The sequence below is a fragment of the Artemia franciscana genome, chromosome 16, assembly GCF_032884065.1.
Source record: "Artemia franciscana chromosome 16, ASM3288406v1, whole genome shotgun sequence".
Classification (NCBI taxonomy): domain Eukaryota; kingdom Metazoa; phylum Arthropoda; class Branchiopoda; order Anostraca; family Artemiidae; genus Artemia; species Artemia franciscana.
In genome coordinates, this window is record NC_088878.1 from 16,133,346 (window position 1) to 16,159,999 (window position 26,654).

Sequence of the window (26,654 nt, forward strand, 5' to 3'; positions counted from 1 at the left end):
TTCAAGTTGCTTGAGCTGGGGATCATGACTGAGATCTTCGGGTGGGAGGTATCCATCCAGTACGTTAGCGAAGACAGTAGACATGTCTAGAGACGTCAACGTCGCTTGCTCTTCTTCGAGGAGATGAGCATACATGGCCGAGCTCACGAGAATGTGAGCTCGAACAGCTCTAGAAATCGCTTTTCCAGAAAGAATGTGCGACACTGCACCAGTCGCGTATACCAATTCCAGAACCTCTTTCAGACCAGAACCTTCCATGAGGTGTCCTATGCATCCGACGAAACTCATCATCAAATGAAAACCGCCTAACTTGAGAACAATACTACTCAGCTCATTCGTCGTGTTGGACTTGAGGATCTTCATAGACTTCCACCAGAGCGGCTGGTCAAATGTGAGAACGGGTGTGAATCCGTAGGTTCTGCCTTGCGAAGCTACAAAGCGCAAGGTTGAGTAAAGGCAGGATTCGTTGCTAGACGGGAGGTCAATCATGGGCAAAAACAAGACGCTTGCCTTGCTGCGAAAGTTTCCCGCTTCATGATGTATTTGGTTAGAGAAAACTGACTGCATGAATCCATTCCAGCTCGGCCTTGGGACATTCAGGAACCAGGTAGCTAACCAGAGCTGATCGAGTGAGGCATACGGGTCGTTGACATTTTTGCCAGGGATCTTCTCATATTGCACCTTTGAAAGCACTGTCTCACTTAAGCGGTAAGGGTAGATGGGAATTTTTCCTTTTTGGGCTACTTCATCTAATGAAACTTCAACTCTCGGAATGGGCGATCGGCTGTTAATGAGAGGAGGCGTGACTGCTGCTAGCAGGTCTGACACTGCACATATTCGGCGGAAAACGTTATTTGACCAATCATCATCACGGCTTTTGCACACTGCCTTTATACTCTCCAAAGTCTTTAGTCCGAACCTTGTACCACTCGTGTCCTTTTCTGTGGGTAGTGTGGAGATTTATCCTTGTAGTGCAGAAAAAGCAACACTCTTGGAAGTTGAAACTTGGAGTCCGTGATCGGAGTACCACTTTTTCTGCTTCCGTCTTTTCTTGCAAGGTTCGTCGTCTCTCATTCTCAATTTTCAACAGGTATATTTTGTTTGTGAAAGTCTTTCTGCAAGCAACATGGACTTGGTTCCCTGCCTCGACAGAGATACTGGTACCTCTCGTTTTGCTAGCTTCATTGATCGCCGTAGCTCCTTTTTCTGCCATTACCGACGATTCTGAGGTGTCTATTGAACGTTCACAAAGGGGACATAAAACTGCGGTCTCAGCCATCTAAAAATGAGAACTGGGAATAAGTGAGCTGTCGGTGTATGTTACAACGAAAACCCTCATTTTGAACCGAAAAATTCGTGCTCCTCTTCGAAAAATACCCCGTGATCGTGTGTCGCTTGATTTTTTTTTTTTTGTTTTTTTTTTTTACTTCATACAAAAACAAAAATAAAAAAGAATTAAATGATTAAACGTGATGTTTCTGTCTAATAAAAGAGCACAAAAACAATCGTTTCTTAAAAGGGAAACCATCAATAAACTACTTTTCTTTTCACGGTTCCTTATTCTCGGATTCTGGAAATATCTAAAAAATAGGCGCAAAAAACGTGAAAAAAGGGAATTTCGCAACGGGATGGAGATTTAGATTTTTGATATGTTGTAGAGCTCTCTTTTCTGAACACAGTGGTGCAAAAATAATTTCTGTACCAATTTTTTCCTGGTTCGACCATTTTTTTCCGTATCTTTCCCCTACTATTGTTCAAACATTGGCTTCAGTGCATTTACTGGTGAAGTCTGAGAATCCACAGCTTTTTCTTTTTTTTATGTATGCTCTTTTTTATTACATGAAGAACTAGATCTAGTACCCTGGAGCACTCATTCTACTAAATGTTTGACGGTAGAGCTTCCAGCATGCCGTGGCTGTCCTCTGCCAAATCCTATTGTCTCTATTTTTCAAGTCTGCATTTTTCAAGTTTTTAATTTTTGACACGGTCGAAAATATGAAATTTTGTTAACAAGTTTTCTGAAGTACATTTTCTTCCCGTTCTTTGCTGCACTGTTTTCTCCTGAACGTCGATACTAAGCTTGGATATTCTAGTTTATCTGTACTAAGCTTTGGCTGTGAAAAACCGGTGAAATTTCTTCTTATCTGGTAAATACAAGGTCATATTTCAAAACTTAAAGCAGATAGAAACATTTTGAGCATGCATATATATATATATATATATATATATATATATATATATATATATATATATATATATTATATATATATAATGATGTATATATATACATATATATATATATATATATATATATATATTATATATATATAATGATGTATATATATACATATATATATATATATATATATATATATATATATATATATATATATATATATATATAAACATTTGTCTAGTAAGCGTAAACAACACTTTAACCGTATAAAGCCAAATTATTAAAGTGCAAAGATGGATCTTTGAGCCATAAATTTTTAAGCTACTGGTCTAAATGATAATTGATGAATGTTTACAGTGTTTTGAAAAGGAATATAAGCACTAACGTAGTCCCAGATTGCTATGGATGACACGTCAGTTGCCCTCAGCCAAAACCTAGTGAATATACACACAAACACACACACACACACACACACACACACATATATATATATATGTGTGTGTGTGTGTGTGTGTGTGTGTGTGTTTGTGTGTATATTCACTAGGTTTTGGCTGAGGGCAACTGACGTGTCATCCATAGCAATCTGGGACTACGTTAGTGCTTATATTCCTTTTCAAAACACTGTAAACATTCATCAATTATCATTTAGACCAGTAGCTTAAAAATTTATGGCTCAAAGATCCATCTTTGCACTTTAATAATTTGGCTTTATACGGTTAAAGTGTTGTTTACGCTTACTAGACAAAATGTTTATGATTTATTTGACTTTTAGAGACCAACCGCAAAGGAGTTGTTAAAACATACATTTATTCGGAAGGCGAAGAAGAATTCCCATTTAACAGAGCTAATAGATCGATATAAGAAATGGAAAATGAACCATAGCGACGACAGTGGAAGCGACTCTGAGAATTCTGACTCGTAAGCATATAATCTATATGTGTTGTTATTCAAATTAGTCTTAATATCCACAAATATCGTTCTATTTGGGATTTTAGTTCTTGTAGCAATCCATCCACGCCCCAAGCTAGCTTATATTTCTTGTAATTCAGTTAGGTTTTGTGCTGTGTTGCTAGTTATTTTGTTATATTTTCTTATTGTTTATTGTATTTTCTCTCTTAAATTATCCTGTTCAATGTTCTTCTCGTAATACCTTCTGCATGGATCGATAGAAAGACGCCAAATCATCTTTACGAGGATCTCGTATGGTTACCAATCCAAGCTCTTTAACTCCCTTTCCGAAAGAAAACAACTTTTTTTTATATTTTGCGTCAAATCTCTGATAGTTTTTTTAGCTTGATTTGCCATCAGGACAATCCTTAAACAGGGGTTAACCAAGTTCATGCATTAATGTTTTAATACTTGAATTGATTATTCAAATGATCTCATTAATAATTAAATAGCTCTTTTTATAAGCCATTTTGTCCTAAGCTTGGTCCCGACAGGAGTTGATTTTCCCTTTGGAAGCCACCCGGTTTTCACATTTCATAATCCCGTTAAAAATGCCTTTGTTGGTGATAATTAGCTTCCTATCCATTTGCTTTTGAACTATGCAGAAATTTGTTTCTCAAGCAGTTAAAATTGTAATTAAAATAAATAAAAGCCCATGTTCATACCCTAATCAAAAATTTGTACTTGTGTTTATATATATATATATATATATATATATATATATATATATATATATATATATATATATATATATATATATATATATATATATATATATATATATATATATATATATGAACGACAAGAACATAAGCTTATGGAACGTGGATGACCTGCTTTTCGTTTAGTCCCAGATGCATTTCCAAAATCACATTCTTTGGCAATCTGCCATCGTTATTTTATAAAAGGCTTCATAGCCATTTTAACTTTTCTTTCATTATAATCCCAGAAAGTGAAATTGGACCAAATTTTTTTAATAGCTTGTTGAATTATATACGGTTAGTCCAACAAACCGCTAAATTTCTTCATTTGGAAAACATTTAACAATTCCTCCTTAGCCTTTCGATGGGTCCACGTTTATACTTGAGCTATACTTGACATCTACCATTGTCGTGGCTTCCAATATTCTAACCTGAGTTCACAGACTTATCTTCCTAGTCTTCTCGAATTTTGATGAAAAATTAAATCAAATAGTTGAGAAAACGACGATTTGTCAGCCGGTAGCGAAATATGAAGACAAAAAACAAGCTAGTATTTCGACAAGGGACTGATTTACTAGACTGAAATACTGAGGACGGCTGACGACGCCAAGTGGTCCTCAGTGCTCAAAAAAAGAAGAAAAACAAGAAAATCTAATCTTTCGAAATGAATTTGACAAGTGGAGAAACGATCGTTTTTCGTCTTCATATTTTGCTACTGGTTGACAAAATTCTAGTTTTCTCACCTTTCTGATTTTATTTTTCCTTTATATCCTTTCCTTTCTTGGTTTCATACGTTTTGTATAGCCAGTGTAGTCTTAGAACGTATTAACATCAAGCTTACGGGAGCATTTGACCAATATTGTTTTAGATTCTTTAAATTGTGTTAAAAACTCGTTTGATTTAATCTTTTTTAAAGAAAAAAAGGAGTGTCTTTTCTCCTATTGTCAAATTCGCTTCGAAGGGTTTTTTTTGCAATGAGGACGACTTGACGGATGTCTTTATCGAAATATTTGCATATATTGCTACTGGCTGACAAAATCCTAGTTTTCTCACTTATTTGATTTGATTTTTCATTTATTATATCCTTTCCTTTCTTGGTTTCATACGTCATGTATAGCCAATGTGGTCTTAGAATGTATTTACCGACTTTTTTCGATAGCGAAGGACCTTTATTTTTTACATCTTCTATTATCGAAAATAACACTGACCGGGTAAGAAGCTACCCACTTTATCGATTTTCTCTTTGTTTAATACCATCTCTATACCCTCATTTATTCCTAGTTCAAACAACTGATGGTAGTCTTTGTAATATTAATGTCGACATATTCTTACACTTTGAACCCATAAGGATAAAAAATTCATTTATTTCGCCAATATTTTTCTTAATCTAAGATAATCAAGTCATTTGGACATTCTCCTCAAATCTATATAAAACTCTTAAACCGGCTTTCAACCGGACATAAAAAAAATCTCAAGGACTTGCAGTTGCATGTCGTGCACTCGAAGCCCTGCACAAACAATTTCTCTCTCTCTCTCTCTCTCTTTCTCTCTTTCTCCTCTCTCTTTCGTACCAGTTGAAAACTTTTTCTTAATCACCATTTGCTTAAATATGTTCTCCTTTGTTCTCCGAGCTGGGAGTTTTTAATAGTAGCTAGAAAGTAGTCTCTTTTTTCAGATGTTGTATGTCTTTGGGGACCAAGTTGGCCATAAAGACGAACTTTTCTTGAAAACAGAGAAGAAGCGAGATTAGCTCATCGTTCTTTCATGAGCAAGGGGGTGGGGTGTCATTAACTAGCTGTCATCTCTTAAACAATTCTCGCTAGGTAAAGATTATAAAGGATACACGATTGCACGGAGATCTAAGAAAGCAAGGTGAAGTGGATTATGATTAGATATTGTTTAGGAGAAGGCATCAGAGCAGCGTATTTATAAGAAATTGTTATAATTTTTGGTTTTCCTTCCCCGTTTTTAAAGAAGGTCAAGATCTAAGAATCTAAAATGTTTTAGCAGGTTTTTTTACGAAAATAATAAGCATTGAAAGTATCATCGCTTGGGTAAAAATTTAGCGAATGTATCATAGATGTACAGTTGCAAAATAGCTAAGTATAATAAAATGTGTAGATGATAAATGCTAATAATTGCCACTATTGAAACTAAATCAAAAGGCTAGACATCTTTAAAGCACATTTAATACACTATACCTTTTAGAGAAAATGGACTTTTCATAGGAATAGTGAATCATGTGAAGATGGAATTAAATACAGAGAAACAACATCACCATAATTGGTGTCTGAAAACAGATTTATTACTGGCATGTCCTTGGGCTGTTTTATTGGGAAAAGTTTCAGCCTATATTTAGGATGGACCCAAAATAGTCGAGCTTTTTTATTCTTAGTAGTATATTGTTGATAGAAACATCACTGCAGGTCCTGACATAAAATATTTTTGTCTGTTTAAAGTGACATAAAAACAGCCTTATAAACAATCATTGCCATGTTGAATTAACAAGGAAATTGCATTACAAAGTAGGCTCATTTTCTTCTACGAGTAGATTAATCTAAACAAATTCGGAAATTATCAGCCTTTAACAAATGTGAGAATGAATAGCAATGACTTTAAATGTAAACCATCTTTAAAGAAGTAGATTAATTTGGAACTAGTGACGGCCATTGAGTAATAGTACAATAGTAGGTACTTGGATCATTTTTAAAGCAATAAATTTTATAACCCCATCGTTTTTAATGGTAAGGATGAAGACATGCCCTGCCAGGAATGAAAGGTGAAGGAATTCCATGGGGAGGGGCTTTCCAAAATAATGCTTCATTTTGTGCTGATTTCGACTAAGGTTAATATCTACGTTCAAAAACATGTATGTTGTATGTAATGGAAATGTCGTCATTAACTTTAATTTCTCAGACATTGAAAGCACTAATGTTTCTTGGCTTTGCGATAATATTGGCGATCCTATTACTGTTATGTTCTTTATTAATATATGTTCTATTATATTAATCAATGATGCTTTAAATATATGATATAATATTTCAGTTTTATTACCAAAATACTACAATGATTATTTCCTGTAATCTTGTTATTATTTTCAAAATTAGACTGAAATGGCACGTTTTTATTTTCTCTTGAAGAAAAGGAACTGTCTTATCTCCCCCCGCCCCTGCTATACTCTTGACTGATTTAAGTATAACTTGACGTTATTGTTTCTTTCAGGGAAGACCTGAAAAATGACGATTCAGGTGGCTGGATATTGACAATAACACAAAAGAGTGTACAAAAACTAGAAGAAGACCTTCTTGAAACGGTATTTATAATTATTTTCATTCTTTTCAAAAATTTTAAATTCAGACAGAGGTAGGTAGGTTTTTCAGCAACCAAAGGGAACATGACATCCCCCCCCCCTTCTTAATGAATTAAATTGACCTATTTTCTAGAACAGATACTGCGATCAGAGACAAATGTACCCCTTGCCCCCTTCTTCCTCTAGCTACACCACTGTAGCCATGCTATTTTTTATTTAGTCAATATTTTTGCTCATTTGCTTATGATATTAGAAACTGTCCAGACAGTAGTGCCTTTTAGGCTATAACAGAAAGCACATTTGTATATTTTGGTCTATAAGTTTTTAACCTACGAATTTTGACTATTTTATTAAATAATTGCTATTTAAATTTAATCACCGATGATTTAGTTTCCTCGGCTTAGAGTTAATATAGTTAGGTTCTTTTAGAGTTTTTGTCAAATTGCGTCATTATTTTGATGTTTTCTTCACAAAAAGAATTAGATTCAAGTTGCTATTACGAAGGCATAAAGATGTGACTATTACTTTGAGCCACAACCGAAGTCATCATCTGAGCTGATTTGATAGTTCCTTCCTCCACTTCTCCCTTTCCTATTTGAATGTTTGATATGTTTTCTGTTCGATTGCTCGTCTTTAAATATATCATAGGAAATTGTCCGTGGGCCAACTTGGGGAATCCCCTTCATCCAGCTCCTTGTTTGCTGGAATTGATTTGACTTCATTAATAGCGTAACTGAATGTCAAACAAGGTTATATGTGTGGTGTAGAGCAGTGGTTCCCAACCGGTGGTACGCGTACCCCAGGGGGTACGCGAAACCCTCGCAGGGGGTACGCGAAGGTCCCAAAATTAATTTAGTCTACATCTTTAAAACTTGTTTCTGACTCAGTTCCAACATTTCCCTCAAAATCAGATAACATAACCCATTGTACGTAATTTCAGACTCATTTTCAAAACTTTCGCTTTCAGTAACCCGCTAATTTTTCTCCATAGCCGTAAGGTCTCGATTTAAACTCAGCGGGTTCAGTATCTTGTCATCTGTTGAAACACGAAGTTCGTGAATTGTGGTTGCAAACAAAGATGGATAGATTCCTGATCAGGAATAACAAGAAGACGAATGATAGTACCCAAAACTCTGAACCTGCACCTAAGAAGAAGAAATATGACGAATCATCGGTCAAAGTGCGTCAATATTTGTCAGAATACCTAGGGCTCGGATTTAGTGCGACAAAGTCTGATCCAGTGAATGCACAGTGCGTTCTTTGTGGTCAAGTCTTGGCCAACAGTTCCATGAAACCTGCGCATATGAACCGGCATCTCAGTACTGTGCACCCTTCTCATGTCGGTAAGCCCATAGAGTTTTTCAAGCGTAAACAAGAAGCATTCGCTAGTAACTGTTTGGAAATTGCAAAAGTGGCATCAGTTTCTTCAAAGGCTCTCCGGGCTTCGTATGCTGTTTCATATTTAGTTGCGAAACAGAAAAAACCGCACACCATCGCCGAATGTCTGATATTACCAGCACTAGTGAAAGTCAGTGAAATAATGTTTGACACGAAAACTGCTACTGCCCTTCAGTCTATACCTGTGTCGAACAATACCATTTCAAGAAGGATAGAAGACATTGCAAGCGATATTGTCATGCAGGTTATTGAGCAAATAAAGTTGACGAAGATGTTTGCGTTACAGCTTGACGAAAGCACGGATGTGTCAGGTGAAGCCCAGGCGATCGTCTTTGTTCGATATCAAGATTGTTCTGACATAAGAGAAAATATTCTGTTTTGTCAAAACCTACAGTCAAGAACAACAGGAGAAGAACTATTCAAGGTGATTGACAAATTCTTCGCAGAAGGGGGCATCTTGTGGGACTGGTGTCTATCAGTTTGCAGTGATGGAGCTGCCGCCCTAACAGGGAAGAATAATGGGCTCATGGCCTGGATAAGGAAGAAAAATCCAAAGGTGAAGTGGTTGCAGTGCATCATTCACAGGCAAGCTCTTGCATCGAAAAGGATGAACGCACATCTGCACGAGACCCTCAACGAGGCTGTAAAAGTGATCAACTTCATCAAAGCCCGACCACTGAACTCAAGAATGTTCAAGTTGCTGTGCCAAGAGATGGGTTCAGAACATCAATTTTTACTTCTGCACACAGAAGTTCGCTGGTTGTCTCGTGGGAAGATTTTAAACAGACTTTTCGAGCTTCGACAAGAAGTTCATATGTTTCTTCTGGAGCAAAAATCTGCATTCAGTTCACTTTTTGAAAACCAGGACTGGGTCTGCAGGCTGGCCTATCTTGCGGATATTTTCGACAAACTGAATGACTTGAATCTGTCAATGCAAGGTTTCCGGACGGACGAACTCTCCCTGAATTCGAAGATGTGTGCTTTCATCAAGAAATTGGAGTTCTGGCTTAAAAAGGTTCAAAGAAACAGCGTTAGTGTCTTCCCGACCCTTGACAAGTTTGCGGACGATAGTGAAATTGATAACCTCAACACAATCTGTGATTGTATTCGGGAGCATCTGACAAAGTTGCGAGATGAACTTGTGTCATATTTCCCATCGATTATGAACCAAGATATAACGCAGGATTGGATCCAAAATCCATTTGTTGAAGACGTGACCTCAAGCTCCGGTCTTAGTGACAAGCTTACAGAGAATCTGATCGAACTTGCCAGTGATCGCGCCTTAGAACTGAAATTCCAAAATGTAACTGTTTCCCATTTTTGGCTGGAGGTGAAAGGAGAATACAAGGAACTAAGTGAAATCGCCATGTCTGCTTTGTTACCATTCGGATCCACTTACCTTTGTGAAGTGTCATTTTCGGCAATGTCATTGATCAAAACCAAACACAGAAACAGACTGAGTGTACAAAATGACCTTATAATTGCCGTTAGTGACATCGAGCCAAGATTTGATAATATTTTAGCAAAAAAGCAGCCTCAAGTTTCTCATTGATTTTGTACGTACATTTAAGCACCGTCATATTGGACAATAAATCTCGTGTTTTTGAAAATCTGATTTTAGTTAAGAAAAAAGTAAAACAACGATTCTCAAGAAAGGGGTACGCAAACTTTTTGGGCCTTGACTAGGGGTACGCGGACCGAAAAAGGTTGGGAACCACTGGTGTAGAGATATCAGCTGCTATCGTCGTCAATTATCTTGCTCCAAGTAAGCGGAGGCTATTATCTCAATAGCCTTTTTATTATTTTCCTTTTCTGTTAATGGTCGTTTAAATTTATGCACTATCTTAAAATGCACTACTAAGGCCACATTCTTATGTAGGTAAGAAGTGTTCCAAAATTTACAGATTTGTGTTGATATTAGCGATTGACTTTTGTTAGAAAGTATGTGTCATAATCTCCCTTGTACTGGTTATTTTCTGTTGTAAATATGCCATAAAAATCTTACGCGCTTGCACATTCACTTCTGTGAAGTCAGGGAATTACAGGTTTTACTTAGTAGGTGTATCTTTTAGACAACTGACTCAGTACTGATATTAGTCACAACGCTTACTTAAAACCCAGTCTTCTAACTTAATTCTTTTTTTATTACTCATTTTTTATTAGTAAATATGCGATGGTGCACACACTAATAAACTAATGCATAGGATATGTCTATTGAAATGGATATTATTATCTCTTGTATAAAGCTTCTCCTTTCCAAATAACAGTGTTAAGTCCAGCCCATTTCTTCATAGGGTTGATGAAATGAAGCTACTCAAAGTTTATTTAACTTCTAACGTTCGATCGGAAAAGAAACTTCAGTCACTGAAAGTACGAGATCCTTTCCCCACACATCCTCCACGTCTGCAAAAGTTTATTATTCCCTCCCTAGACTATTGTTGCTCATTATGGCATTCTATTCTGACATCCTGGAGTCCTGACTCGTTACAGAGGATTCAGTTTAGAGCTTTTGTGATTTCGTCTAGGGAACCTAAGGCTCCTTATCCTTGGCTTCTCGAGGAATTTAATCTTGAAACCTTATCTGACTGCTGTCAGAATCGCTGCATAAACTTTGAATTATCCCTTTTGAATCACCTTGTTCACCGAAATGTTCTTTCCCTCTTTCCCCTCGAGGCCTAAATCCTTCGCCAAACAGCAGCATGTGTTCCATAAATACGGCCGATCGTCTCCTGACATGTGAGGTATGAACAAAGCTTCGTTCCTATTATAAAATTATTAAGTACGAGGGGAATTATATCAAGTAACTTCTACGAGTTCACCGTTAAATTACCTCTATAGATTTTTTACTTTCCCTTTCTTTTTGTTATTTGTATGTTTAACATCAAAATAAAAAAATAAAAATTTTTGGGATGTTCCAGGCTTGTGAATTATGATTTTTTTGTTTTTAATAAAAAGAATTTGAATTGAATTATAGGCTTACGTAAATTTTAATGCTTAAAGCAGGCTCCTGGCTGCGTTCCTATATGTGCCTTAAAAGTCAGATATGTCACAGGTTAGGATTGCCGTTTATGCTTTTGTGAAAGGAAAATAACGTTAACGGATCAAAAAACGTCCTACTTTTCAGAGAAAACCGTTGGAACTAGGAAATAAAAAAATAATACTTATCTAGCTGTCTGTGGTTCCCCAACCTGGACTGCTTAGTAAAGCATTATTCTCTGTAAACCTCCAGCATTGTGTCGTATTCCTTCGATGTGCTTAAAATTATTGCTGTGAATAATACCGTGTAGATTTTTTGTTGTATCTTAAATTATTCGAAGAGATGATGACGAAAAGACAGACTATGGATTTTCATCAACTCGACACAATTGTAGTTCAGACTCATTAGATTAGTTGGGAGATGATGATACAATATGTATTAAACAGGTACAGATAAAAACAGCTAAACTTGGTTGGTTCTCAGGCGTTAGCAATCGATATACCTGAGAATATAATCCCTAATTTTTCATGTACCTTAGTACTGTGTATATTTGCATGTCTTGTCTTCATTTTGAACTCCCCTCATGTATTTGGTTAGTTTATATTTCCTTTTTTTTAATTGTCTGAATAATTTCAGGAGACAGTGGCCAAAAGACAGTCAAATGGAGTTTCATCTCCTAAGAAGGAAGTCTCGACGCGATCCGAGCCAGTCAATAATAGGATACCAAAGAAAGAAGAATCCCCTCAAAGGGACATCCAGTCGAATAATAAGAACGATAAACTAAGTCCATCTCAACTGCCAATGGTTAGCTCCTTCTTTCTTTTCTTCATTTAACAGGAGACCGTCAAGTACTAAGCTATTTCAACATCCTCGTAACATGCTTGTTTTAAAAGTGACGCTAGTAAAGAACTTTTTGTGGAGGGGGTAATTCTGGACGGAGGAGGGGTAATTGAACCTGCCATCAAAAAGCCTTTGCTGTGTAACATGACTTGTGTAAATTTTTTTAAACAATCATAACGGTTTCCTTGTGACTTTATAGATAAATAGCAAAAAGGGAAAATTAGGATATCCAGGTCAAACTTCAAGATGAATCGGATTACTAAAGTTTGTTTGCTCATGTTCTCTGGACTAGCCAAACTTAAAAGTGGACTAGACATTTTCTATCCTCCGTATAGTTTTTGAATACTTTTTTCTTTTGTATTTTTTTTATCAGTTCATTTGAACCTAAATGTTTTAACCACAATAATAGGAATTTTGCAACAGATTTTTGGAAGTCCCATAGAAATAGGAGTCTTGTGTTTATTGCACAAATGAAGTGGTATGTTCCATTCTTAGTTTTAGTCATGGGTACACGCAGCCAAAATGTTGACTGACATTCAAGGGTTTTCCCTGAGATGGGGCTACTCAAAACGCTAAAACGTGCAATTTTAAGCTTAAGGTTTCCTGGGGGTACATTTGGTCAATCCCCGGGGGGGGGTCTTTCTCCTTGCCTCTCAATGCACATGTATAGCTTAAACGGTAAAAATAGATACTATTTTAATGTGAAGAATTTTTTAAGGTAGAGTTATATTAACGAACTCTAATCCAAGTAATATTCGTTTTAAAAGACAATGTGGCTTATGACTTCAGTTTGTGTAGCTATCTGAAAATGCAAATTTTTTTGGTGTATCACTTCCAAAAGTTTGTTTTTTATATTCGCACTTCCTATTTAAAAAAATAAAGAAAAAACACAACACATTATTTCAGAGGATAAGGCAATTATATTGTGTGTTTTATAATTTCTGCTTAGTTTGACTACTAATAAAGATTATTATGCTTAAACCACATTTTGCTTCCAAAGCTTTACAAGTGGTTTGAATTCAAACATAAAAGAGCCAGATCAAGGATGTTTTAAAGAAAGATTAATCTGAACATTACAAAATTTCTCACTAAACAAGGAAGGAACAGGGGCAGTAGAATAAGGTCTAAATAATGTGTAGGTATTAAAATACGTGAACGTGAAATACAAGCCCTAGAAATAATCTTCTGTTCCAAAACTCCTATTAATTGAATGTGCTATGAGAGTACTTACAAAACGAAGCTAAATTTTTGCTTTTTAGGAAACAGAACGAGAGCAGCGGCATTACATCGAAAAAATGTATTTGCATAAAAGTTAAAAACATATGCTCCCAAAAATAGCCTGGCAATTTCCCAGCATTTGTTTCGATGCTTGTTTATTTTAACGTTTTTTTTTTTCTTGTTTGTTTTTTTTTTGTGTGTGTTTTTTTTTTAGTGTGGACCTGGCCTGATCTTGGCTATTCGGTAGATATTTTGTAGAATTTTGCTTATTTTTTCTTGATGCTTTGCAATCATGTTGGGGTATCCTCTTGTTCAAAGGTATCTTGGTTGTAGTATTACTAAAGGAAGCAGTTCTTTCCTTTTCTTTTTGCTTGAAATATCGAAATCTTAAATCGTATCTAATGTTATTTAACGTTTTATTTTCTGCTTTAGGATTTTTCTATATGCTCAATTTAATCAGATTGTGACAACCCCCATCTGATGTTTTAGTCTAGTGCATCAGAGTCGATTAGTGTATTTGTAAACCTAGATTTCCCGCCTTTAACGGACTTTTTCGGGGGTTGTTAAAATATAAGTCGCCGCTATTCCCCTTCCCCCGGTGAGAGAAAAGAAATGGGCTGATCAAACTAAGAATGTATGATTTCTGATCGCTCCTCTTTACATCCGGATGCCCCCGTCATCTATTTCTAGGAGCTATCAATAAGAGTAAGATTAAGGGTTAATAGTGTTACACAGTAAAAAAAAAAAAAATACTTAAATTTTGAATACTGGAAAGCATTACACTGGTAGAAATGGGGAGCATTTTGATATAATTGTCAAAAGAGTGAATATGTGGCTCAAATACTTGAAGAAAGGGTTTAAATCCTCGCAAAACTTTGGCATCAAAGAAACTGTAGCGAACACTTGAATAAATATGTCAAATATAAGCCGGCGCTTTTCCCCTTCCCCCAGTGAGAGAAATGGAATGGGATGACCAAGATAAGGATATACGGTTATGATTTCTTATTGCTCCTCAGTACATCCTGATGCCCTCGTCTATTTTAAGAGTATACAATAAGAGATAGAGAAGCAATTGTTTGTAAACATACTTTGTGCCAAGCAAATCTATTATCAAATGATTTCTACTTACTGGATTGGCTTAAGGCCCATCCAAAATGAGATTTTACTAATACCAAGATTTAGCTAGCGGCAATTTGAGCCAATTAGATTTTTAATAGAATTTTCTGTTTGATTGTAAAATTCTTATTGGCTTAAATTAGCGTTAGCTGAATTATGATATTGCTATCGTCTCTTTGTGGGTGGGGTATCAAAGAACTGCCTGACAATAAGTGTCTAGAAACGAGAAGTAGGTGCAAACTAAAATTTTGAAGAGTAGGTATATATTTAAATAAAAATACAATGAAAACGATCAAAGTTGATGAACAAATTGATGAAGATATAACGAGAACGCTGATGAAATAATTAACAAAATAAATCGGGATTTTTGCATAAGAGGGCATAAACTATCCCCTTAGATTAGTCCAAACGCGCTCCATCTCATGAGAAAATGAAAAAAAACAAGTTTAAAAAGAAACGCGCTCTTCTTGGCTTTAGGCCCTTTCAGCTTTAATTGAAGCTGTCTATATGCCTGCACATAAAATGGTAGGGGAGGGGTAAGAAAATAGTGAACCAAATTTTTCAGAAGGACTGCCATGGTAATCTTTGCAACCCCTTTTAGTCTAGAAAAATTGTGAAAAAAGGGGGTCAACCCCAAACAAATTTCTGTACAAATGATTCTTTCATTACCCGACCCAAAACTAAGTGCTGATTCCGAACCCGAAAACTTTACCGCTATAGCTTTTTCACAAATTTGAGTTTTTTTTCTGGTTGAGATAAAAAAAAAAAAAATGTTGATTGAGTAAATACCAGCAAATGTGATTAGATATGTCATTTCGACGCTCTTTTTTGTTGATGAACATCAAACTAAATATTTCAAGTAAAAAGACTTGTTTGGGGCTTTAAGCTTTGGGAGAGTGAGGTTGAGGAAGAGGTTCAGCCTGCAGGTGTATATTAAACTTGGCCTATGTCAAAACATTTGCAGCCTTGCGCCTTGGTAATAACCAATACTGGGTCCAGGTAAAGTCCAGTATGCCTTGAGCCTCAGTTTTGTGAAGTGAGTAAGAATGAGGAGGAGGAGGGGAAGTTGAAACGCATTTTGTTGAACGCATAAAGGAAATGAACTTGAAGCTCGTCTGAGCTATTGCAAAGATCAACCTGATCAAAATCCACTGTCGGGCCAACATTGTACATTTCTGTCGTACATTTCTGTCGCTAGTAAGGTATTCAGGGCCCAATCGACAATGACGTGAGCTCGAAATAACAGCTTAAAAATAAGAAAGTCCAAGTAAAAATCTATAAACTTTTCTATTCCGATAATACTAACTCAATGATGGAGTGTAATAATTACGTTGGAAAACTGATGAACAAAAAATATTCGTGTTCTGTAGGTGTCAACTATAATTGCCACTCCATTCATCTCTTTACCTCATATGCTAGTAAAAAAAAAGCCGACAAAACCTGAGAGGACTTGTATAGCTTGGAAGAAAATAAGTGGGGTAGTAGTATTTCACCCCCGATTCAACACCAAGTAAAAAAAACAAGTTTTTTTTTTTTAACTGCAATTAAGGAGTGACACTACAACTTAAAACGAACAGAAATTATTCCGTACATGAAAGGGGTTGTCCCCTCCGCAACGTCCCGCTCTTTACGCTAAAGTTTGACTCTTTGTCACAACTCTACTTTTTAAAACAATAAAAACTTTAGAATAAAGAGCGAGGCGTTGACGAGGGGACAACCCCTTTCATATAAGAAATAATTTATGTTCGTTTTAAGTTTTAATGTCACTCCTTACTTGCAGTTAAAAAAACTTGTTTTTTTATTGATTTCTGAACGTTTTTTAATTAATGCATGTTTGGATTTTGGCTCACCGCAAATGAACAATTAAAACGAAATTTGCATATAATTTTTTTTTCTTTTGGCTAAATGGCTTTCTCATTGTTTTGATCGGACAATTTTGATGAAAAAATTGGGGTGGGCGAGGAGGTATAGTTGCCCTCCAATTTTTGGTTACTTAAAAATGCAACTGATTGTTTTTACGAACGTTTTTGTTTGTAATAAACATACGTACCTTACGAATTAATTTACGTAACAAACTTCTATATTTGTGTATTTTTATTACGTATATGAGGGGGTTTGACCCCTCGTCAATACCTTGTTCTTTACACTAAAGCTTGAATTTTGTCCCAAATCTTTAAGAATGACCCCTGAATCACAAAGGCCTTTGAATAAAGAGTTGAAATTACTAAAAATACTTTAGTGTAAAGAGCAAGGTATTGTGGAGGAGACGAACCCCCTTATATACGTAATGTTTTATGTTCGTTTTAAGTTTTAATGCTGCTTATTACTTCCAGTTAAGAAAAAATTATTTATTTCCTCTTTGTTTTTTTTTAAATAATGCTAGAAAATCATGCGCCCCCTTCATGGAAATTTTCTTACGTAACCCCCTCCAGCGACCCACCCCTACCCCAACGCGAAAAAGTCCCCCTGAAAACGTCTATACACTCCATAATTAACTATTACTATATGTAAACAATGGTCAAAGTTTGTAACTTGCAGCCCCTCTCCCGGGGACTTGGGGGGATTAAGTCATCCACAAGGACATAGTTATTAGGTTTTCGACTAAGCTGAACAGAACGGCTATCTCAAAATTTTGATCCGGTGAATTTGGGGTGAAATGTGCGTGGGAGGGGGCCTAGGTGCCCTCCAAATTTTAGTCACTTAAAAAGGGCACTAGAACTTTCAATTTCCGTTAGAATGAGCCCTCTTGTAACATTCTAGGACAACTGTGTCGATGCGATCTGTCTTCTGTCAAAAAATACAAAATTCACATTTTTGTTGATAGGAGCTTGAAACTCGTACAGTAGGGTTCTCTGATACGCTGAATCTGATGGTGTGATTCTCGTTAAGATTCTATGATTTTTAGGGGGTGTCTCCCTATTTTCTTAAATAAGATAAATTTTCTCAGGCTCGTAACTTTTGATGGGTAAGACTAAACTTGATGAAACTTAAATATAAAAATCAGCATTAAGATGCGATTCTGTTGATGTAACTATTGGTATCAAAACTCCGTTTTTTAGAGTTTGGTTACTATTGAGCCGGGTCACTCCTTACTACAGTTCGTTACCACGAACTGTTTGATAACATTTTTCGTTTACCAATGATTTTTTTTTAAGTTTTTCCCGTGACTATGTGACAGGTTTTCAAATAAATAAGTAAATGAATATGTTTTTTTACTTTTAGATATTTTTCTTTTTTTGAAACTCATGTAATCTGCAATGAAAATTAGCTAATTGTGTAGTTGAAGCTAACATAGATAATATTTTTCTTAATCAGCATTTAAATGGAATAAGTTGTCATTTTTTTATGTGACCCCTGGCTAATTTCGTGGATGTTGAGCTCTTGTTTCATCTTGAGTTGATTAGATGTGGTCAGGAGAAAAATTTCTGGGGAAAAGTATCCCTAGAAATTTAATGGTTATTGTCTGAAATGCAACGTTTCTATTTTCTTTTTCTTTTTAATTTATTTTGTGTTTATGCGTATGAGATTTGCTATTAACGTTCTATTATCTCTTTTCTTAAATGCTTATTCAGCTAATTGAGATGATGGCTATCAGCTAGGATTTAAGCAGAAACTTTTCCCCCTTCAGACTGTCTAAGAGAGACACAATTTCTCTTATGTTTATTTACCAATTGTAATCCATAGTTCCCATTCCACAATGGATATTGAACAAGAGACATTATCAATTGGGTTGGACAATAATTTTTTACTGTTATGAAATAACGTAAGAGAATGCACGCTATGATTTCATATATATAAAAGAAGGAATTTGGTAAAAGTTGCTCAAAAATAAAATGCATTTCAAATTATAGTAACGTTCAGATCTAGAAAGTTGATTAAAGTATTTTGGGAATGATAGTGTGAAAGCTGCCCATCGGGTCAAAGAGAAGTTCGATATGGCATGGGGCTAATTTTTTCCTATTAAATCAGTCTTATTCCCTTGTAATCTAACTGAGTGTCCTGTAATTAGCTCCTCTTAACTTTGTATTTCACTTTGCTTATACGATTTACGATGCCATCAGTCACTTAACAGTGTGTCTTTAGTCTTGGGAAGGATAAAGTCACAATTTGTAGTTCTAATATTATGAAGCTAATTTATGGAATTGAAAAGTTTAAAGACATTAAGACTTGATATCCTAGATTTATGCTGTCTTCATTTATTCCCCTGTTTAGTATCTAAGAGAGAAGATTTTTCTAACTTAGCTCACCAGCTGTAATCCAGAATTTCTATTCCAGGGCGAATCTCAAATCAAGTCCTAAGGCCCATCACATAGATAATGCAATAAATTTCCCTTGTTCTAAACAGACATTAAGAGCTGAATACTAAGGCTGTTATAAAAAAAAAGAAGATGCCTAGCCATTCATGAGGGTCTGATGGAAAGGCAATAAAAAGTAGTATTAGGAAACTACTGTCTGGGGAATTCCAGAAAAAATAAGAAAGGAAGAAATTGGATTCTAAATGTTTATTAAAGAAGACACGGGTGTTAAGGCAAATAGAGCTAGAGACGGAGACGATAATGCGGATGTTGGGATATTGCGTCATAAAAAAAAACACAACAACCTCTGGCAGGAATATGGAAGCTAGAAAATTGTTCGTACGGCTTGTACTTTCTTATTGCTGTTTATGCAAATATGTATTTTGTATCCTAAACTGTAGCTTGTGTTCCAATGCTGCGTACATCAAATCCTTCAAAATAAGCATTGCTTATAATTTAAGAATTTGGAATATTTTTTCTGAAGCTTGTAGTCTTGTATTTGTATTTATGCAAGCAATTTTTTTTTTATCTCTTACGCTGATGGTGCTGCTCCATTCCTATAAAATGAACAGTTGAATACCTTGTGTTCTATTCATTGAAGCAATTAACAAAATAGAGAGGATTGTGGAAAAGATCTCTGTGGCTTGTAGTCAGCTGCCACTGTTATTGCTTTCTTTTTTTTTTATTTCCATACTTTATTTCACGAATAGGTTTTAAGCTTAAATGACATGCTAGATAAAAGCTTACCCAAATGCCGAAGAGCAAAATAAATTGAGATGTGTTGTATATTAGCACCCATAGGAAATTTCATTGGTAGGAACAGGGAAAACTAGAAACATATTTTACAGTGCTTTCTATGCTTCTCTGGTCTATTTTTTTTTTAAGTAAATTTGGAATGGGAAATCTGTCAACTGTCATTAGAAACTGAAAACATCCATAATAGCATTGGAAAATAGAAGTTGTAGTTTGTTATTCCTTATTTTCAAGTTGATTTTTACATCTTCTACCTGTTCTTTTACACCCTCTCGCTCAGTGGAAATCTAAATATGCCAAGTCATGTCAGTCTTCGTAAAAAATAACAAAAAAAAATTAAACACTGGTATGTGAAGAAAATATGGGGAACTTGTTGTTGTTATAACATTGTTGATGTTATCTCTCTCTCTCTCTCTCTCTCTCTCTCTCTCTCTCTCCTCTCTCCTCTCTCTCTCTCTCTCTCTCTCTCTCTCTCTCTCTCTCTCTCTCTCTCTCTCTCTCTCTCTCTCTCTCTCTCCTCTCTCTCTCTCTCTCTCTCTCTCTCTCTCTCTCTCTCTCTCTCTCTCTCTCTCTCTCTCTCTCTTTCTCTTGTTCCTTTTAAGTTTTTTCAGCCATATCATTTTAGAACTTAAAATAGAAGCTGTAATTTGGTAGCTACTATGTAAGGCGTTTTTGTGTGGCTTAAATTAAGAACGGCTTTTTTTTAGTCCAAGTCTGTGCAGGAGGTAGTAAATAATAGTCATTCAACGCCTGTTAGTGATAAACGACGCTCCAGGGAGTTTAGTCCTAGAAGACAGGAAGCTGAAGCACCAGTGAGCAAATTAAGAGAGCCACAAAGGACACCATCAAACGCATCAAGGCCGAAAAACACGCCAGCGCCATCCGGCTCTCAAATTCTAGCACCTGTCCTATATCCAATGATAAATGAGGTAAATAGCAACAGCATTTTACCATTGGTAGTATGATTTTTCCTCGTTTTTTTTCATTAGGTCAGCACTACTACTGAAATTGTTGGTCATGGTTTGCTTTTTCCTAGGCTCCTGAGAAAAAAAATATATAGAGTGTCTTTTTACGTTTTGCAATCATGGTTGAAGTGATAGTTTTGCAACTTACTTACAACTTGAGATTTAAAGCTCTTCTTCTTGAAAATTGAAGAAAACCATATTTTGTCCTGTGTATCACTCATTTTCCCTCTTTTCTTTTTTGACGCTATGGGGGGGGGGCTGGAATATCAGAGAGAACTGTTCGCAGAGAATACATCGTTACCAGAGAGCTTTACTTTATCTGACTTCTTCGATTCCTAAAGAGAGTCTCTCTTCTGCTGTACTGTGGTAAATATTAGAAACCTTATGTATGCAGTTGTAGTGTTACTGAATGCTCAGTTTTGTCGATTCAAAAAGCACTGTGTGAAAATTTTAACCTGGATTTGAGAATAAATCCTTTCATTTTCAGCTCCAAAGGCGGTACCGTGGATCTCGATCTGGAGCGTCTGACGCACTGGAAGAACTGCGACATGCTTTTGACATAGCTGACAGGGGTTCACCAGGTATTGCCGATACATTTGTACAGGAAATATTGACTAGACTTCTCCCGTCTCTCTCCGGCCCTCGGCTTACCCAAGTCATGGAGCGGCTAGTGAGGTAAGGCTATGAAGTATTTGATTTACTTATTTATTAACATGGAACCGCAGTAGGAATTCAATTAAATGTTAATAATAATAATACAACACCGGCTATTAATTGTTGAGCATTAAAAAATTCTTTGGCAATGGTGGAAAATGAGTTAATTCCCTTCTACTTGGCTTAACCTTCCAGAACCCATCTCCAGTGTGTACGAGTTTTTCTGCATACAGTCATATAGAAAATATGGAGAAAAACCCTTACAGTTGCCAATTAAATTTGGCGCTAGGTTATCACCTCAAATAGTCGAACGCAATCCATTTGATATTTTAGAATGAAGACTAGACTCTTTAAAAGCTACAATAAATCTTTTTATGCTTCATTTAAGCTAAGATGCTTTGAATTAACGATATACCAGGCTTGTTTTGTGCCAATCTAGTGGTACCCCTTTACTAATTTGTGGCTCAATTCGTCAGTTGGAGGAAAATAAAGAAAACACCATACGCCAGGCGATGGTATGTATGGCGCTGGAATTCTCGGTGATAGAGGGGGTAAAAAAACAGCATACGCCAGGCGATGGTATGTATGGCGCTGTAATTATTGTTGGTAGAGGGGGTGGGGGCTGTAATTCTTGGTGGTAGAGGGGATGGGGGTAATTTTGCCATAATATTCTTTGCTAGAAATGAGTCAGTAATTCTTGTAGTTCTTCAATGTGTCAGTGATTCTTGTAGTTCGGATGTAGTGAAGGCTTCTGAAAAGATTACTGCATATTTTCCCCTGTAAGTCAGTGCTTGCAATATTTCTGTTTCCCCATTTCAAGATCCTTGAAAATTATATATTTATATATTTATATATATATATATATATATATATATATATATATATATATATATATATATATATATATATATATATATATATATATATATATATATATATATATATATATATATATATATATATATATATATATATATATATATATATATATATATATATATATATATATATATATATATATATATATATATATATATATATATATATATATATGTAAACGTTTTAACTTATTTGGGCTTTCTAAGGTGTAAAAAAGTGAGATGATAAGAATCTGTAATTAGTAGGACTCTATCTGTTGTGGCGACCGGCAAACCTCCCCTCTCCAAAAAAAGAATTCATGTGCTATAGTAGGTGTTTCGACAGTCAACATGCGGAAAACTTTTGTATAAGTGTAAAACAGCCAGCTATGCTATTGCAGGAGAAAAGTAATTTTAGAATTTTCGGCTGTTTGTGAAAAATCAAAAATTCCTAAAATTAATAAATAAAAGATTGATAATAAAAGTTATACAGCCTGTGAAAATGTTCGTTAAAAAAAATATATAGCCTTTACAACAAAATATAGTAAACATTTTTTGGATGATAACATTCGGAACCTGGGGCGTAATTTGCTATGGAGCAGGAGGGCAACTTCCCCTCCAGACCCCAGTTTGCCCCCGCCCCAACTGAAATTTTATTTTCTTCAAAGTCTTTTCAAAACTAAGATAAGCCTACATAATTGAAGCATCCAGAGCAACCGGTCAGTTTTCTTTAGCCTTTATTTTTATTTTTATTTTTTAGCCTTTATTTATTGTCTTTGCCTTTATTGTACTATACGGCTCATTTTCATTTTCACTGTCATTTTCAATTAATTTTGGAAAATTGGCTCCAACTTTGCTCTCCCACCCCCTCCCCTCCCCCAGGATTTTGACGAAATTACGCCACTATCGTAAATATGAATAATTTAATTTATCTATCTGAATGCGGCCAAATAATACTTTTGTATACTTTTTAGATAGTTTTGAAAAGTTGCATTAGTTGTATTACTAGGCTTTAAATAATGTTATTGTCTATCGTTTAGTAGGCTTTAAAAGTGGCTTTAATAGGCTTTAGTGGCATTAGTAGTATTATTAGTGGCTTTATTGCTTAAACGCTCTTCCTGTCCTATAATCTTCTTAAGTTACTGAATATACACAGAGTCCGATGATGAATTTCACAGTTGACAGTCGGTTCTGTTGAAGCCCAGGTACATATTTGCATTTTGCTTCGTACTTTTTGAAATGTTGAATACCCGGGCATCGCCACTGTGGGGTTATATGCAGGACAGGCATGTTTCTTTAGACCATAATCTGTTTCAGGACCATTAATTTATATATTTTTTCTGAAACAAGTGATTTTATGACTAATCTGCAACTGTAGCTTGCATTCTGCACCATGTATACCAACTTTCAGAAATGTATTTCGGTCGGTGGATAGAGTCGAATCTCAGCTATAGAATGATTCTTCTTTTTCTTATCTTGACAATATTTTGACAATATTTACAATAATTTTATTTATTTATCTATCGAGGAGATAAATTACGGTACCTGAAAACTGAAATGACAATAAAACATACCATAAAAATAAAAATGTAAAATACTTTACACTGTGACAAACATAAACTATTATGTCCGTGGATATGTTTATTTATATTAATTTTTTTAAATAATTTGTTTAAATAAGTAGTTTTTTAAGAAAATAATCATTTTAACATTTAAAGTACTAAGAATCTTAAAATAAGATTTTTTGCCTCCCAAGGTAAGTAAATGCAATCTGATTGTTTGTATTTATTAGGAAACTTACTTACCGGAAACTTAGACAGCCACATATACCGTGAAAAATAGAAAAATCGGCGATTTAATTTTAACGGCATATGCAGTTATTCCGTTTTAGGTGTTAACGGGCTCCAAAAAAAAAAAAAAAAAAAAATGGATGCAAAATCTGCAAAACAATAAGCTAAAACTTTTGATACTGAACAGCCTACGAATGTGTTAGCTTTCCTTTGAACGTTTTCTTTGCGAATCAACCGATTCTTAATTTTTGAATTTTGACGAAAAACGACGTAAATTTTGACTTTTTTTAATTAAATAAGTTTTAACTTTCTTTTTTCTTATCTTAAATGAGCTGCAAGTCTAATCGATTTACTCCTCTTTCTTTAGGTTTTTTGTCAAACCATTTGACCATATAAATACTATGCAAATTTTTTCTTTTTAATAAATATGATAAAATATTAGGAATCTTTTACGCTGATTTTCTTATCTCAATGTTTGACGTATTACAATGAGAACTAGGGTAGAATATAACTCAAATGTCAACTATGACTCTTGGTAAGCATAAATTATAATTCATAATCTTGCATAATGTTCGATTAGTCTTTTGATTTTTTTTTTTTTTTTTTTTTTTTTGCCTTCTTATTATTGAGTCAAGTGAGTAAAAAAATAACGTTGTGGAATCTTATGGTTCGTAAAGCTAACTGAAAGCTTCATTACGCGAAATTTCAGGCTAAGAAAGGTTTGATTGTAAAAATGTTAGATTTCTTAGAGTAAAGCTACCGACATAATTTGTCATCTTTGCGCAAATTTACGCAAACCACAAAGATGTGATTGTTATTTTTCGGCTAAGAAAAGTCATTCTCCTTTAACTATTACCGCTCATTATTCCTTGCTGCACCCTTTAGCTTTATCATTTTGAAAATAAGTAACTATAGAGACTCCGTTTAATCGAAATAAACTCCGATCAGTGATTCACTATGGTTTTATAGATCTTTCATTTACCATGTGAGGACTTTCATATTTCATCTTCCAAGATTCGGTAATTTTTCACTTTGCCAGTTGACATGTTGCTGCTAAAATTTACGGTTGTTTCACCAATGCACTCTGTATACCCCTTATTATGTATGTACCAGATGCGTAAAACTAGTTACTCAATTAGTTAGGTCACTTAGGACTATCGCTATATCTGGTACCTGTGTTGTGCCTGCTGCCTTGATATTGTTTTTTTTTAATGAATATAAAAACCTAAGAATTTCGAATTTATGTGAAATGAAATAAATGACAATAAAGTTTTCTTGCCAAAAAATTTCAAGCAAGGGTAATCTATTTATTTTGGATTATGGGCTCTCAAGTTTTGGCCAGGTCCTTTTGCCCCTTCAGAAAAGACTGCAAAAGCGTCCGCTACAGAAGTTGCCTCAGTAACTTCTGCCGGGGTGATACCCAGGGGTGATTTGAGTATCGGTTTCAAAACCTAGTTTAAATGGTCTTTGCTAAGGGAGCATTATGCTATTTGAAGAAAAGTTTTATACTATTTCTATTAGGTTTATTACCAGATGTTTATTTCTAATTTTTTTTTTTTTTTAGGGAATCGTCGTAAATTTCGCTTGACTTGCCGTAGACAAGTTCTTCGTAGCTATGAGTTTCATATCAGCACCTATTAAGGTAAATTGTGATAGAAGAACTTTGTCATGTGACCTTGTGAAAAAGTGACCTGCTCTTGCTCTAGTAAAATCGCCCAAACAACAAACCTAATAAAAAAGGGCGCTGTGTTACAGACAATCATTAAATGGCTATTAATGCCTGAATTCACTCCATACCTCTTATAGATCATCTAACTTGTACGACTTTTTTTCTGTTTTGTGACCATTGGGCCGTGCCAACTGTACAGGTGGAAGTTGAGGACAGATGTGTAAATATTTTAGTCATTTTTCACGTTTCATGTGGGAGTTTTTATTCTTGAGTTGGTTATCTTGTTTCTTTTTTTAAGAGTGCGTTTCAGCGTTATTGGATTCCTTATCTTCAGTTTTTTTTCAGCGACAAGAAAAGGTGTTAAGGTCTATGCCCTGCTCTCATTGCGTAGACTGTGTAAAGTCATTTGGAAAGTTGATGGAATTTTTGGCAAACTTTTATAAAATGCTGTGTTGTTCCTTGAAATGGGAACAGCAAAATCTCCTTTCGACTAATTCGATTAAAAACAGATGACACCTGAAACTAGTTATAAACAGAAAACCTAACGAATTTCGAAGCTAGATCATAACTTTGTTAATATTATGTAAATATACATCAACTAAATGTGCATAATCATCTGGAATAAAAAAAAACATTTTTCCTTCAATTGTTTATGCTGCAATATGCTACAATAAATTTAAATGTTCGGAGCTCGAGCTTATCAGTAAGTCGATACACTAATATTTTCACATGGGCGGTCACAAACCTATCAACTTTACATAAAACTTAATTAACTTTCAGAACACTGTGAGAGCTGGTTATTCGTACTATAAAACAGACTGGATAAGTGCAAGTATTGCTTACACCCTGTAAAAATTAGGATCGGGGGAAAAACAGTCATTTGGTTTTTATTGGTTATTCTTCTTTTCCACCATTAGAGTGTATTCAGTAAATAATAGTATTCTTACTTATTCAAATCGTTTCAACTAAAATTTGAGTATTTTTTCC

General features: G+C 35.1%; 1 protein-coding gene across 6 annotated transcripts in view; it reads left to right on the forward strand.

Annotated features, from left to right (window-relative positions):
• LOC136037132 (serine/threonine-protein kinase 26-like) overlaps window positions 1-26,095 on the forward strand; it is a 170,276-nt gene extending 144,181 nt beyond the window's left edge. For all 6 annotated transcript variants that reach the window (XM_065719626.1, XM_065719625.1, XM_065719624.1 and 3 more), the window contains 6 exons: window positions 2,949-3,094; window positions 7,048-7,138; window positions 12,147-12,314; window positions 20,440-20,661; window positions 21,185-21,372; window positions 25,563-26,095. In XM_065719626.1, coding sequence (XP_065575698.1) covers window positions 2,949-3,094; window positions 7,048-7,138; window positions 12,147-12,314; window positions 20,440-20,661; window positions 21,185-21,372; window positions 25,563-25,575 — 828 coding nt within the window. In that variant the 3' untranslated portion in view covers window positions 25,576-26,095. The remainder of the gene's footprint in view (window positions 1-2,948; window positions 3,095-7,047; window positions 7,139-12,146; window positions 12,315-20,439; window positions 20,662-21,184; window positions 21,373-25,562) is intronic.
• The last annotated feature ends 559 nt before the right edge of the window (window positions 26,096-26,654 follow it).